We start from the raw sequence: 15,280 nt of genomic DNA, 5'->3' as shown, positions 1-15,280 counted from the left end.
TTTTTTCACACTTTTTTGTTAAGTATATAATGCCACATGTATTAATTCATAGTTTTGATGCCTTCAGTATGAATGTACAATTTTCATAGTCATGAAAATGCAGAAAAATCTTTAAATGAGAAGGTGTGTCCAAACGTTTGGTCTGTACTGTACCTCAGACAAATAAGGATTCTATGATAACTACACCAGGCAGCCCAGTGAGTGACACATTCCTGGAGTCAGGCTTTATAGCCCTATATTAGGCTGCTGTACTATTATTTAGAAAAAAAACTGCTGACTAGAGATGGGAGAACCCAAACTTAAATGTTCAGGGTTTGTTTCTGAGAATTAGAGTGCAGTGCAGAAAACCGAACATGGACTTCTTCCGAAGTCAGTTGCAAAGTTCAGAGTTCCAGGGGAAGTCCGTTGCAGAGAGAGATAATTTTTGTCCAGATCCAATGGAGTTCGGATTGAGTTTTGGATACAGTTCTGTTACCCAAATAAAACTATGTACTAAAGTTTGGGCAGTTACCAGAACCAGAACATCCTTACTGCTGACAGAATCCCTTTAAATCACTCTGTTTTCATGCAGAGAGAAGCCAGGCGAGAGCCACATCGGACTAGTCAGGTCTCTCCCTATACTCCCAGCTAGCTTTTCAAACTATGTTTTCTCTGAAATGCTGAGGTGTTTCAGAGAAAGAGATTCCTGGCTGCAATCACGCAGGCAGGCCCTGAGTCATATTGCCTGTGATTCAGGCAGCATGAATCTAGTGACAGATTTTCTTTAACATATACAGTGGGGAAAATAAATATTTGCTTCACTGCTGATTTTGCCAGTTTTCCCACCTACAAAGAATGGAGAAGTCATTAATTTTTATTGTATATACACTTTAACTGTGAGAGAGAGAATCTAAAAATATGAACCAGAAAATCACATTGTAGGCTTGGACAAGGCTGGGATGGGCTACAGGACAATAGACAAGCAGCTTAGTGAGAAGGCAACAACTGTTGGCCAATTATTAATAAATGGAAGAAACCCAAGATGACTGTCAATCTTCCTCAGTCTGGGGCTCCATGCTCCTCCTCATGGGGTAAAGATGATTCTGAGAAAGGTCAGGAATCAGAACAGAACAATACAGCAGGACCTGATCAATGACCTGAACAGAGCTGGGACCACAGTATCAAACATTACAGTTAGTATCACACTACACCATCAGGGATTAAAATCCTGCAGAGCACACAATGTCCTCCTGCTTACACCAGTATATGTACAGGTCAGTTTGAAGTTCACCAATGACCATCTGGATGATCCAGAGGAGGCATGAGAGAAGGTCAAGTGGTCAGATGAAACCAAAACAGAATTTTTTGGGATCAACTACACTCGCCGTGTTTGGAGGAATAAGGATGAGTACAATTCCAAGAACACCATCCCAACTGTGAAGCATGGTGGGGGAAACATCATACTTTGGGGATGCTTTTCTGCAAAGGAAACATGACAACTGCACCGTATTGTAGAGAGGATGGAGGGGGTCATGTGTTGTGAGATTTTGGCCAACAACCTCCTTCTCTCAGTAAGAGAATTGAAGATGGGTCATGGCTTGGTCTTCCAGCATGACAATGAGCAAAAACACCCAGCAAGGACAACTAAGGTGTTGCTCTGTAAGAAGCATTTCAAGGTCCTAGAGTGGCCTAGCCAGTCTTCAGACCTGAACACAATAGAAAATCTTTGGAGGAAGCTGAAACTCAATGTTGCCCAGCAGCAGCCCTGAAACCCGAAAGATCCAGATAAGATATGTATAGAGGTGTGGGCCAAAATCCCTGCTGCAGTGTGTGCAAACTTGGTCAAGAAATACAGGAAACGTCTGAATTCTGTAATTGCAAGAAAACGTTTCTGTACCAAATATTAAGTTATGTTTTTCTATTGTAGTAAATACTTATTTCATGCAATAAGATGCAAATTAATTATGTAAAAATCATACAATGCGATTTTTCTGGATTTTGTTGAAGATTTTGTCTCTCACAGTTGAAATGCACCTATCATAAAAATTACAGACCTCTCCATTCTTTGTAGGTGGGAACACTTGCAAAATTATCACGTATTGAATGCTTATTTTCCTCACTGTATAATCACAATGAGGAATTGTACATTAAGTGTTCATAAAAAGTAACAAGCTCAAATATTTATCCACATTCTGTCATAAATTAAGTCAAATATACAGACATATTCAGTGGAATCTAAAGGTCAGTGTAAATCTCATAAATAAGAGCAGACAGAACATGAAACAAGAACAAATAAATGAAATCCACAATGATATGCATGAATATTAGACATGATTGGATCGATCTCCAGCTCAGGGCCGGTTTGAGGCAAAGTAGGGCCCTAGGCAAAAGATTAAAATGAGACCTCAAATGCTAACGTATGGCACCATCACACAGAAGCATTTCTGTTGTATTTATATGTGCTGAGTTCAGGCTGCTGAATGAGTGTGATCGACAATACTGAAGTCATTTGACTCTTGGTTACTGGCCTCTTTACACCGGCGGAGAAAGAATGAAGGGAACAGAACAATCACTATTAGATCAATCTGTCCCCATACAGTATCATTTTATCCGCAGCACATCTATAGTTTACACCGGCGATGTGCTGCTGAGAACAAGGATTTCTGTTCCGGCATAAACAATCCAATCACTCGATGAATAGGCAGCATTTTGTTTGTTTAGTATAAAGCACCCCATACTCCTCTATATATTATATTGTGCACCACAGTCCTCCATATTGTAAAATGCACACACTATAGTCTTCCATATAGTATAATGTGCCCCATAGTCCTCCATATAGTATAATACACTCTGTATAGTACTCCATATATTATAATACACTGCTCAGTCCTTCCTATAGTATGATACACTCCTCATAGTTCATCATATAGTATTATACACTCCCCATAGTGCTCCATATAGTATAATTCACTCCTTAGTCCTCCATATAGTATAATACACTCATCAGCCCTTCATATAGTAAAATACACGCCTCATGGTCCTCCATATATTAAAATACACTGCTCAGTCCTCCATATAGCATAATACACTCCTCAGTCCTCCATAAAGTATAATACACTCCTTAGTCCTCCATATAGTATATTACACTCCTCAGCACTTCATATAGTATAATACTCGCCTCATGGTCCTCCATATAATAAAATACACTGCTCAGTCCTCCATATAGTCTAATAGACTCCTCATAGTGCTCCATATAGTATAATGCACTGCCATAGTCATCCATGTAGTACAATTCACTTCCCATAGTATAATGCACCCCATAGTTCTTCATATAGTATAATGTATTCTCCATAGTCCTCAATACAGTATAATGCAGCCACCCCATAGAGCACAATGCAGCCACCCCACAGAGTATAATGCAGCCACCTTATAGGGCAAAATACAGCCACCCCAAAGAGTATAATGCAGCCACCCCACAGAATATAATGCACCACCTCAAGAAAATAATGCAGCCCTACCATACAATATAATGTAACCCTCATAGAATATAATGCAGCCCCCTTAAATAGTATAATGTAGCCCCTCCATAGAATACAATGTAGCCCTCCTCATATAGTATAATGCAGCCCCCATAGAATATAATGTAGCACCCCATAGAATATAATGCAACCCCCATAGAATACAATGTAGTCCCCTCATATAGTATGACGTAGCCCCCATAGAGTATGATGCAATCCTCCCTCTTAGAATATAATACAGCCCTCCTCCCCATAGAATATAATGAAGTCCTATCAAAGAGTATGACCCATTCCTCCCTCATAGAATATAATACAGCCCCCAAAAGAATATAATGTGGTCCCCCATAGAAAATTATATAGCCCACCTCCCCATAGAATACAGTGTAGCCCAATCAAAGAGTATGATGCAATCCTCCCTCATAGAATATAACACAGCCCTCCATAGAATATAATGTGGCCCCCATAGAATATAATACAGCCCACCTCCCCATAGAATATAATGTAGCCCCATCAAAGAGCATGGCGCAATCCTCCCTCATAGAATATAATACAGCTCCCCATAGAATATACTGTAACCCCCATAGAACATAATACAGCCCCCCATAAAATATACTGTAACCCCCATAGAATATAATACAGCCCCCCATAGAATATAATGTAACCCCAATAGAATATAATACACCCCATCAAAGATTATGATTCAATCCTCCATCATAGAATATAATACAGCCCCCCATAAAATTTAATACAGCCCCCATAGAATATACTGTAACCCCCATAGAATATAATACAGCCCCATCAAAGATTATGATTCAATCCTCCCTCATAGAATATAATACAGCCCCTCAGAGAATATAATGTAGCCCCCCATAGAATACAGCCCCCCCTCGAGAATGGCCCCACACTCAGGTACTCACTCACTGATATATTTTAAAAAACACACAATCCTCACCTCTCCTTTTGCCCCGCGCTGTTAAAGGCTTGGCTCCGCTCTCAGCTGCGGCACACAGTGGGTGCGCGATGAAGTGATGTCATCGCACACCTGCAGTGTCAGAGGCAGAGGGGAATAATGGGAGAGGAAACATCATCTGATGCTCTCTCCTCCATCATTGCTTTGAACTGTACCATAGTCATAGAAGCCGGTACATAGTTGAATGCAGTGGCAGGGGGAGTTGGCGCTGGCAGCAGGCAGGCCCCCTGACTCACAGGCCCCATAGCGTCAGCTTGATTTGCCGCTATTAGCGGCATGCCACTGGCTGAGGGCCCCTGGGGGAACGGGGCCCCTAGGCAGCTGCCTGGTCTGCCTGCTGCTAACGCCGGCCCTGCTCCAGCTAATTGAATTTGAGGCGAATTTCCTGAAGTTAGCAGGTCTCTGTGAATTCAAACAGTTTGTGATTTGATTTGAGCAGATTGGCCAAAAAAAAAATTGCATGGTCCCCTTTCATATACAAGAGCCTAAAAGTGAGCTAAAGATGACAGGCACAGCCAGATGGGCTTCCCCATAATGCCTTGATGCTATCACATCACGTAACAAAGCCAAACATGGGTCACTATCACTGCCAGTATAAAAGATGGTGGCCGGCCAAGAAGCGCCATTTCAGAACACACAGCTTATTCCACATATAGACAGAAAAAGGAACACTACCCCTTGGATCTTTGTCAGACGCCTCTCACATAGCTAAACCAGATTCCACTCTTTGCATTGACGAGGGGCAGTTTCCTGAACACAGTGTCTCCAAATTGAGATTCTGGTTTTGGCTTTTATCCTAGGTTATGAGACCAGGCTCGTTAAAGGGTGAATATTGACTGTTAGGATTGCTACTTCCTATAGGTGGCACTAGAGTTCTGGTTCTCTCCCTCTCTGAAGAGACAATTTGCAGATGTCATGAAGCAAATTCTTCAATATGCTGAATACAATATAGTCTGTCCGTTTACAGTGACTTGTTATACTATATATATCTAATACTGAGTAGCTAATAAACAAATGTTATTCTAAAATGACTTATCCAATGTCTCTTTCACATTTATAGGTGACGCTGATCAATTTCATGATTACTCCAGTGGGTTTAGAGGATCAGCTTTTAACCATTCTGGCTGCAGAAGAAAAACCAGACCTGGAAGAGAGGAAAAATCTTCTCTATCGTGAAGGAGCAAGAACCAGGTATTTTCTTCAAGCAAAACACAGGAAATTGTGTTTAGTCTTAGGAATAGATAGCATGAAGGTATCCAATGAAGGCCCATGGAGAACTCTGGCTGGTCTCATCCCTATTGCTATTAGGTGGCATAAAGTAGGCTACTCCTCGTCATTGACTGCATTGTTAGAAAGCTAGGTGCTGATGACCTGACCAAAAGTCCTGAAAAGCGCTTGTAGAGGAAATATACATCAGGTCCTTTTGTTTTCAGTGGCAAAATCCAGCATCATATTTTAAGGCTCCCTTTCTTGACTATGTACAGCACTGTGCTTAGTGTATTACAATTTATTTCATTCAACATTCTATGCTTCAGTCGTTTCCTTTACAAAAACATTTTGACATATGCTGCTGGCTGACTTTTTTTTTAGAAATATAAAATCAGAAAGTTATCTAAAGGGAATCTGTCAGCAGATTTTTGCTATTTAGTCTCAGGGCAGCATGAGGTAGGGGTTGAGACACTGGTTGCAGTGATGCATCACTTATTAAGCTGTGTGCTGTTGTTTCAATGCCATGAGTGTTTTATCAGAAGGAGATTATCACTGCCCAGCCTATAGTTTGCATGACTCCTGGTCCAACCACGCCACCAGCATTGGTTAGCAGCTTACTGTCAATGTACAATGTACAGTACACAGAGAGCTGTGTTGTGGGTGGGATTAGCTTTCTGAGCTCTGCTGCATACTACATCTAAAAACTCTGATTGTATCACAGCTGCTGCACCAAGTAAGCTACGGTAAGTGATACATTGCTGGAATCAGGGTTTCTTTTCCTACATTATGCTGCTCTCAAGCGAGGTAACAAACACCTGGTGGCAGATTCCGTTTATTATCACTTACACTTAATGGAGGTACTATGCTGGATCAGCCAGCAATGACCTCATTCAGCAGATGTTTATCAATTAGTAAGAATAGGTCAACTAATACTTTAGATCTTCAAGTTTTCTGCTGGTCCCTAACCCCATAGCATTGTTCTTGCATTACTAGTGTTGATTACACACAGGCAGCTATTTTGCACCAGAGTGTACCACCTCAAAGACGCATATTGCTGAAATATTATAACTCTTGGTCAATCACATGACATTTAATACTAGTTAAATGGAATATTGGAATCTAGAGTGCTAGTAATTGAATTACAGACCTCGGACATTGACTAAAGTGATTTTTTTTTTGAAAAGTGGTAATGCAGGAATTAGCACTCTATCCAAATGAATGGCTATTCTATGTTCATGGTACTTCGCCGGGTTCAGAAAAGTACGATCTATCAAAAAATAAAAATAATTAACTTGATAGGTAAACATGGTAAACAGAAAAAATTAAAGAACACCAAAATTATTGTTTTTTTGGTATTTGAAATACCACAAAAAATGCTGTAACAAGCTATCAAAATGTGTGGGTTAATACGGTTGGGGTTGATGTCAGCTGTTTTATGGCCACTGACATCAAGCCCAGGAAATATTTATTTAGGTGCCTTTGTTGGAATTTCTGTCAGATCTGACAAGTTTTTCTGCATCACAGATACCGTGGTAAATGGCATCCTAAGGTTAGTGTAATGTCTGTGACAATTAGTGCCTCCTCTGTTGTTTCTGCATTGGCATTTGGGTCTTCATTGCTTGTGACACATAGCAGTGCCAGTCCTATTTTTTACGTAGGATTTTTGGTGCTGCTTTATAAGGGAGCTATGTGATTAATTTTGGTCAAGGTTTTGATCACTGCTTCCTGAAAGCCCTGGGAGGTGCAGTCAGCTATTTAAACCCCTGAAGCTCTACTTCCACTGCCCGTCAATAGCATTGCCTGCCCTGGTGTATACTGCTGTGCTTATCTTCTTTAGTTATTTTGATTATTACTGTTCTTTGACCTCGGCTTGACTTTTGACTACCCACTAGCGATATGATATTGTCCCAGACATGACCTCTTGGCTTTTACCTTTCTTGATGATTCTTCCTGCCTGTGATTCGCTCTTCCGGACAGCACCCCTTCCATGGAAGCAAGACACTGGACCTCGTTGTGAGACCAGATCTCTGTACAGGAGTTAAAGGTTGTCAAGGTTCCAATGGAATCTGCCAGACGGAATGACTTGTGCCAAATCTGTCCAAGGTAGTCTATTTACCAGATGGAGTAGCTTATGTGAAGCCTGTCCATTGGTAGTCTATTTGAGCAGATGGCCTCTAACAGTTAGGTTTTCACTAGAGTACGGAGCTCAGTTTTTCTGTTATAGGAACAAAAAAAGGAACAAATGTGTAAAATAGCAGTCACAAACAGGCACTTGATAGACAATATTTACTATTGGCCTCTGTGATTTTGTCAATTATTTTAGTGTAAAAAATAGTGTGGTATGCTGCACTTTGACTTCAAGTGAAGCCTAACAGAGGCTTCAATGTCAACCTAATCTGAGAACAATGATTTGGTACACCATGCCCTGCAACAGGACAAACAAAAAACGAGCACATATTCACTGATCTTCATGAAAGACATGGTAATCCAATGTGGTAAATAATGGTCAAGACTACACAAATCAAACTAAGAAAGTTGAGAAACCCATTTTAATTACTTGCTTCAAAACATTTTATGGTCTATGGATATATTAAAACATTGATGGTACATTACAATGTGAGGTTAGAACCAAAGCAAGAACTGAAACATTAGCTGACATATGGCAAAGAGCATATGGTATAGTTCCAAAGGTTACAGTACGTATAAATATTTCTACATTTAACAGAAATTTCTTATATTTTAAGAAAAGTGGCAAGACATGCAGAAGAAAATGTCTGATAGTAGTTCGCATAAATTATAGTTTGATGAATACTGTTTAACGTAAAAAAAAAGTTTCATATGAATATATTTTTAATTTTAGAGTAGTTAAGATAAAGAGGAAAAATAGATTAAAGTGAAATCCTTATAAACGTTGAACTTTAATAAATGTGTAATACTAAGAGACAAAGATGTCTCTTTCTTCAAATACAGCGGTTATGATACTAATGAATACTTATAATAATTACAGTGATGAGTCTCACCTATAAGCCAGTTTCATACATCAGTTTTTTTGGTATATGTGAAATCCACCATTTTTAATGTGCGCCTTTGGGGCTGTCTGTATTTTACTGGTTATTGGGTAGGCAAATCTAAGATTTTTTATTTTAGAAAAAATAGGACACGAAGGATTGTTAAAACTGATACAAATAACATAAATGGATCCAGCGCACTGAAAATAAAACACTCACAGTTTTTACATATGGAAACAAAAAAGGAAACCAGCTTAGGGCATTGTTCACAAATTCCATTTTTTGAAGCTTTTTTTAATGACAAGTTTAAGCTGCTTTTTAACCCCTTCCCGACCTTTGACGCATACGCTGCGTCATGAAAGTCGGTGCCAATCCGACCCATGACGCAGCATATGCGTCATGGTGGAATCGCGTTCCTGCAGGCTGGGTGAAAGGGTTAACTGTAATTTCACCCGGCCTGCAGGGACAAGAGGAGTTGTACTTTAGCCCAGGCTTCACCCCCCCCCCGTGGCTACGATCGCTCTGATTGGCTGTTGAAAGTGAAACTACCAATCAGAGCGATTTGTAATATTTCACCTAAAAAACTGGTGAAATATTACAATCCAGCCATGGCCGATGCTGCAATATCATCAGCCATGGCTGGAAACACTAATGTGCCCCCACCCCACCCCACCGATCACCCCCCCAGCCCTCCGATCTGTGGTCCGCTCCCCTCCGTCCTGTGCTCCGCTCCCCCGTCCTCCTGTCCGCTCCCCCCGTGCTCCAATCCCACCCCTGTGCTCCAATCCCACCCCCTGCACTCCGATCCACCCCCCGCACTGCGATCCACCCCCCCGCACTCCGATCCACCCCCCCGCACTCCGATCCACCCCCCGTGTTACGATCCTCCCCATGCTCCGATCCACCCCCCCGTGCTCCGACGCCCCCCCCCGTGCCCTGATCTCCCTCCCTTATACTTACCTAGCCTCCCGGGGTCCGTCCGTCTTCTTTCCTGGGCGCCGCCATCTTCCAAAATGGCGGGCGCATGCGCAGTGCGCCCGCCGAATCTGCCAGCCGGCAGATTCATTCCAGAGTGAATTTTGATCACTGTGATAAAACCTTACAGTGATCAAAATTAAAAAAAAAAACAGTAAATGACCCCCCCCCCTTTGTCACCCCCATAGGTAGGGACAATAATAAAATAAAGAATTTTTTTTTTCCCCACTAAGGTTGGAGTTAGAACTAGGGTTAGGGTTAGGGGTAGGGTTAGGGGTAGGGTTAGGGTTAGGGGTAGGGTTAGGGGTAGGGTTAGGGTTAGGAATGTGCACACATATTCTGGTCCTCACCGGATTTTTCCGCAGCGGATTTCATAAATCCGCAGTGCTAAACCGCTGTGGATTTATCGCGGATTTACCGCGGTTTTTCTGCGCATTTCACTGCGGTTTTACAACTGCAATTTTCTATTGGAGCAGTTGTAAAACCGCTGCGGAATCCGCAGAAAGAAGTGACATGCTGCGGAATGTAAATCCCTGCGTTTCCGTGCAGTTTTTCCACAGCATGTGCACAGCGATTTTTGTTTCCCATAGGTTTACATTGAACTGTAAACTCATGGGAAACTGCTGCGGATCCGCAGCGTTTTCCGCAGCGTTTGCACATACCTTTAGAACTAGGCTATGTGCACACGGTGCGGATTGGCCGCTGCGGATCCGCAGCAGTGTTCCATCAGGTTTACAGTACCATGTAAACATATGGAAAACCAAATCTGCTGTGCCCATGGTGCGGAAAATACCACGCTGCGTTGTATTTTCCGCAGCATGTCAATTCTTTGTGCGGATTCCGCAGCGTTTTACACCTGTTCCTCAATAGGAATCCACAGGTGAAATCCGCACAAAAAACTGTTATGAAAGGCAATTCAGAATCACAATGGACATGGAGGTCAGAGCACATACAGTGAACTGACAATAACCCAAAATAGTAGAACGAGCTCTGAGACGTGGGAACTCTGCAGACCGCAATCCCTAAGCCTATCAAACCACACTAAAGGTAGCCGTGGAGCGCTCCTGACCAGAACCTAGGCGCCTCGTCACAGCCTGAGAAACTAGCTAATCCTGAAGATAGAAAAATAAGCCTACCTTGCCTCAGAGAGATTCCCCAAAGGAAAAGGCAGCCCCCCACATATAATGACTGTGAGTAAGATGAAAACACAAACATAGAGATGAAACAGATTTAGCAAAGTGAGGCCCGACTAGCTGAACAGAACGAGGATAGGGAAGATAACTTTGCGGTCAGCACAAAAACCTATAAAAAACCACGCAGAGGGGACAAAAAGACCCTCCGCACCGACTAACGGTACGGAGGTGGTCCCTCTGCGTCTCAGAGCTTCCAGCAGGCGAGAAAAACCAATAAAGCAAGCTGGACAGAAAAATAGCAACAAAATAACATAAGCAAAACTTAGCTTTGCAGAGCAGCAGGCCACAGGAATGATCCAGGGAAAAAACAAGTCCCACACTGAAACATTGACAGGAAGCATAGATCAAAGCATCAGGTGGAGTTAAGTAGAGAAGAAGCTAACGAGCTCACCAGATCACCTGAGGGAGGAAACTCAGAAGCTGCAGTACCACTTTCCTCCACAAACGGAAGATTCCAGAGAGAATCAGCCGAAGTACCACTTGTGACCACAGGAGTGAACTCTGCCACAGAATTCACAACAGTACCCCCCCCTTGACGAGGGGTCACTGAACCCTCACCAGAGCCCCCAGGCCGACCAGGATGAGCCACATGAAAGGCACGAACAAGATCGGGAGCATGGACATCAGAGGCAAAAACCCAGGAATTATCCTCCTGAGCATAACCCTTCCATTTAACCAGATACTGGAGTTTCCGTCTTGATACACGAGAATCCAAAATCTTCTCCACAATATACTCCAATTCCCCCTCCACCAAAACCGGGGCAGGAGGCTCAACAGATGGAAGGAAGGTGACGGGCACAAGGGGGCATTCTTTGCGTCTGGAGGAGAGAAGGTTTTTCCACCAACATAGAAGAGGATTCTTTACTGTTAGGGCAGTGAGAATCTGGAATTGCTTGCCTGAGGAGGTGGTGATGGCGAACTCAGTCGAGGGGTTCAAGAGAGGCCTGGATGTCTTCCTGGAGCAGAACAATATTGTATCATACAATTATTAGGTTCTGTAGAAGGACGTAGATCTGGGTATTTATTATGATGGAATATAGGCTGAACTGGATGGACAAATGTCTTTTTTCGGCCTTACTAACTATGTTACTATGTTACTATGTTACTATAGGTGCCACGTATCTCCGCAACAATGACCTATGGAATACGTTATGTATGGAAAAAGAATCTGGAAGGGTCAGACGAAAAGACACAGGATTAAGAACCTCAGAAATCCTATACGGACCAATAAAACGAGGTTTAAACTTAGGAGAGGAAACCTTCATAGGAGTATGACGAGAGGATAACCAAACCAGATCCCCAACACGAAGTCGGGGACCCACACGGCGTCTGCGATTAGCGAAAAGTTGAGCCTTCTCCTGGGACAAGGTCAAATTGTCCACTACCTGAGTCCAAATCTGCTGCAACCTGTCCACCACAGTATCCACACCAGGACAGTCCGAATACTCAACCTGTCCTGAAGAGAAACGAGGATGGAACCCAGAATTGCAGAAAAACGGTGAAACCAAGGTAGCCGAGCTGGCCCGATTATTAAGGGCGAACTCAGCCAAAGGCAAAAAGGACACCCAGTCATCCTGATCAGCAGAAACAAAGCACCTCAGATATGTTTCCAAGGTCTGATTGGTTCGCTCGGTCTGGCCATTAGTCTGAGGATGGAAAGCCGAGGAAAAAGACAAGTCAATGCCCATCCTACCACAAAAGGCTCGCCAAAACCTCGAAACAAACTGGGAACCTCTGTCAGAAACAATATTCTCTGGAATGCCATGCAAACGAACCACATGCTGGAAGAACAAAGGCACCAAATCAGAGGAGGAAGGCAATTTAGACAAGGGTACCAGATGGACCATCTTAGAAAAGCGATCACAGACCACCCAAATGACTGACATCTTTTGAGAAACGGGAAGGTCAGAAATAAAATCCATAGAGATATGTGTCCAAGGCCTCTTCGGGACCGGCAAGGGCAAAAGCAACCCACTGGCACGAGAACAGCAGGGCTTACCCCGAGCACAAATCACACAGGACTGCACAAAAGCACGCACATCCCGCGACAGAGAGGGCCACCAAAAGGATCTAGCCACTAACTCTCTGGCACCAAAGATTCCAGGATGACCAGCCAACACCGAACAATGAAGTTCAGAGATAACTCTATTCGTCCACCTATCAGGGACAAACAGTTTCTCCGCTGGGCAACGATCAGGTTTATTAGCCTGAAATTTTTGCAGCACCCGCCGCAAATCAGGGGAGATGGCAGACACAATGACTCCTTCCTTGAGGATACCCGCCGGCTCAGATAAACCCGGAGAGTCGGGTACAAAACTCCTAGATAGAGCATCCGCCTTCACATTTTTAGAGCCCGGAAGGTACGAAATCACAAAGTCAAAACGGGCAAAAAACAACGACCAACGATCTTGTCTAGGATTCAAGCGCTTGGCAGACTCGAGATAAGTCAAGTTCTTATGATCAGTCAATACCACCACGCGATGCTTAGCTCCTTCAAGCCAATGACGCCACTCCTCGAATGCCCACTTCATGGCCAGCAACTCTCGGTTGCCCACATCATAATTACGCTCAGCAGGCGAAAACTTCCTGGAAAAGAAAGCACATGGTTTCATCACTGAGCAACCAGAACCTCTCTGCGACAAAACAGCCCCTGCTCCAATCTCAGAAGCATCAACCTCGACCTGGAACGGAAGAGAAACATCTGGTTGACACAACACAGGGGCAGAAGAAAAACGACGCTTCAACTCTTGAAAAGCTTCCACAGCAGCAGAAGACCAATTGACCACATCAGCACCCTTCTTGGTCAAATCGGTCAATGGTTTAGCAATACTAGAAAAATTGCAGATGAAGCGACGATAAAAATTAGCAAAGCCCAGGAACTTTTGCAGACTTTTCAGAGATGTCGGCTGAGTCCAATCATGGATGGCTTGGACCTTAACAGGATCTATCTCGATAGTAGAAGGGGAAAAGATGAACCCTGTTGTGAATTCTGTGGCTGAATTCACTCCTGTGGTCACAAGTGGTACTGCAGCTTCTGAGCTTCCTCCCTCAGGTGTTCTGGTGAGCTCGTTAACTGCTTCATTACTTAACTCCGCCTGATGCTGCTATCCTTGCTCCTTGTCAATGTTTCAGTGTTGGATCTGAGCTTCTCCTGATTGTTCCTGTGACCTGCTGCTCTGTATAGCTAAGTGCTTTTTGTTTTTTTTGTTCCTTTTTTTCTGTCCAGCTTGTCTTTTGTTTTGCTGGAAGCTCTGAGACGCAAAGGGTGTACCGCCGTGCCGTTAGTTCGGCACGGTGGGGTTTTTTTTGCCCCCTTTGCGTGGTTTTGCTTTAGGGTTTTTTGTAGACTGCAAAGTTCGCTTTACTGTCCTCGCTCTGTCCTAGAATATCGGGCCCCACTTTGCTGAATCTATTTCATCCCTACGTTTTGTCTTTTCATCTTACTCACAGTCATTATATGTGGGGGGCTGCCTTTTCCTTTGGGGAATTTCTCTGGGGCAAGTCAGGCCTATTTTTCTATCTTCAGGCTAGCTAGTTTCTTAGGCTGTGCTGAGTTGCCTAGGTAGTTGTTAGGCGCAATCCACAGCCGCTTTTAGTTGTGTTTAGGATAGGATCAGGTGTGCAGTCTACAGAGTTTCCACGTCTCAGAGCTCGTTCTTGTATTTTTGGGTATTTGTCAGATCACTGTGTTCACTTTTTTTTTTCCCCTAGACATTTGGGTGATACTGGACACAGGTGTGGACATGGATATTCAGGGTCTGTGCTCTTCGATGGACAATCTCGTTATAAATGTACAAAAAATTCAAGATACTATTGATCAGAAATCTATGTTAGAACCAAGAATTCCTATTCCTGATTTGTTTTTTGGAGATAGAACTAGGTTTCTAAGTTTCAAAAATAATTGTAAGCTATTTCTGGCCTTGAAACCTCATTCTTCTGGTAATCCTATTCAACAGGTTTTGATTATTATTTCTTTTTTACGCGGCGACCCTCAAGACTGGGCATTTTCTCTTGCGCCAGGAGACCCTGCATTGAGTAGTGTCGATGCGTTTTTCCTGGCGCTCGGATTGCTGTACGATGAGCCTAATTCAGTGGATCAGGCTGAGAAAAATTTGCTGGCTTTGTGCCAGGGTCAGGATGATATAGAAGTATATTGTCAGAAATTTAGGAAGTGGTCAGTACTCACTCAGTGGAATGAACCTGCGCTGGCAGCTTTGTTCAGAAAGGGTCTCTCTGAGGCTCTTAAGGATGTCATGGTGGGATTTCCTATGCCTGCTGGTTTGAATGAGTCTTTGTCTTTGGCCATTCAGATCGGTCGACGCTTGCGCGAGCGTAAATCTGTGCACCATTTGGCGGTACTGCCTGAGGTTAAACCTGAGCCTATGCAGTGCGATAGGACTATGACTAGAGTTGAACGGCAGGAATACA

General features: G+C 43.2%; 1 protein-coding gene across 1 annotated transcript in view; it reads left to right on the top strand.

Annotated features, from left to right (window-relative positions):
- Positions 1 to 15,280, top strand: part of LOC138674484 (dynein axonemal heavy chain 3-like) — a 3,367,401-nt gene that overhangs the window by 2,988,895 nt on the left and 363,226 nt on the right. Inside the window, 1 exon segment of the mRNA XM_069762320.1 lies at positions 5,528 to 5,658. Within this exon segment, the coding sequence (XP_069618421.1) occupies positions 5,528 to 5,658 (131 nt within the window).

Source organism: Ranitomeya imitator, chromosome 4, assembly GCF_032444005.1.
Source record: "Ranitomeya imitator isolate aRanImi1 chromosome 4, aRanImi1.pri, whole genome shotgun sequence".
NCBI classification, from domain to species: Eukaryota; Metazoa; Chordata; class Amphibia; order Anura; family Dendrobatidae; genus Ranitomeya; species Ranitomeya imitator.
The sequence above is the reverse complement of the archived record's forward strand: the minus strand, read 5'-3'. Positions and strand labels throughout refer to the sequence as shown.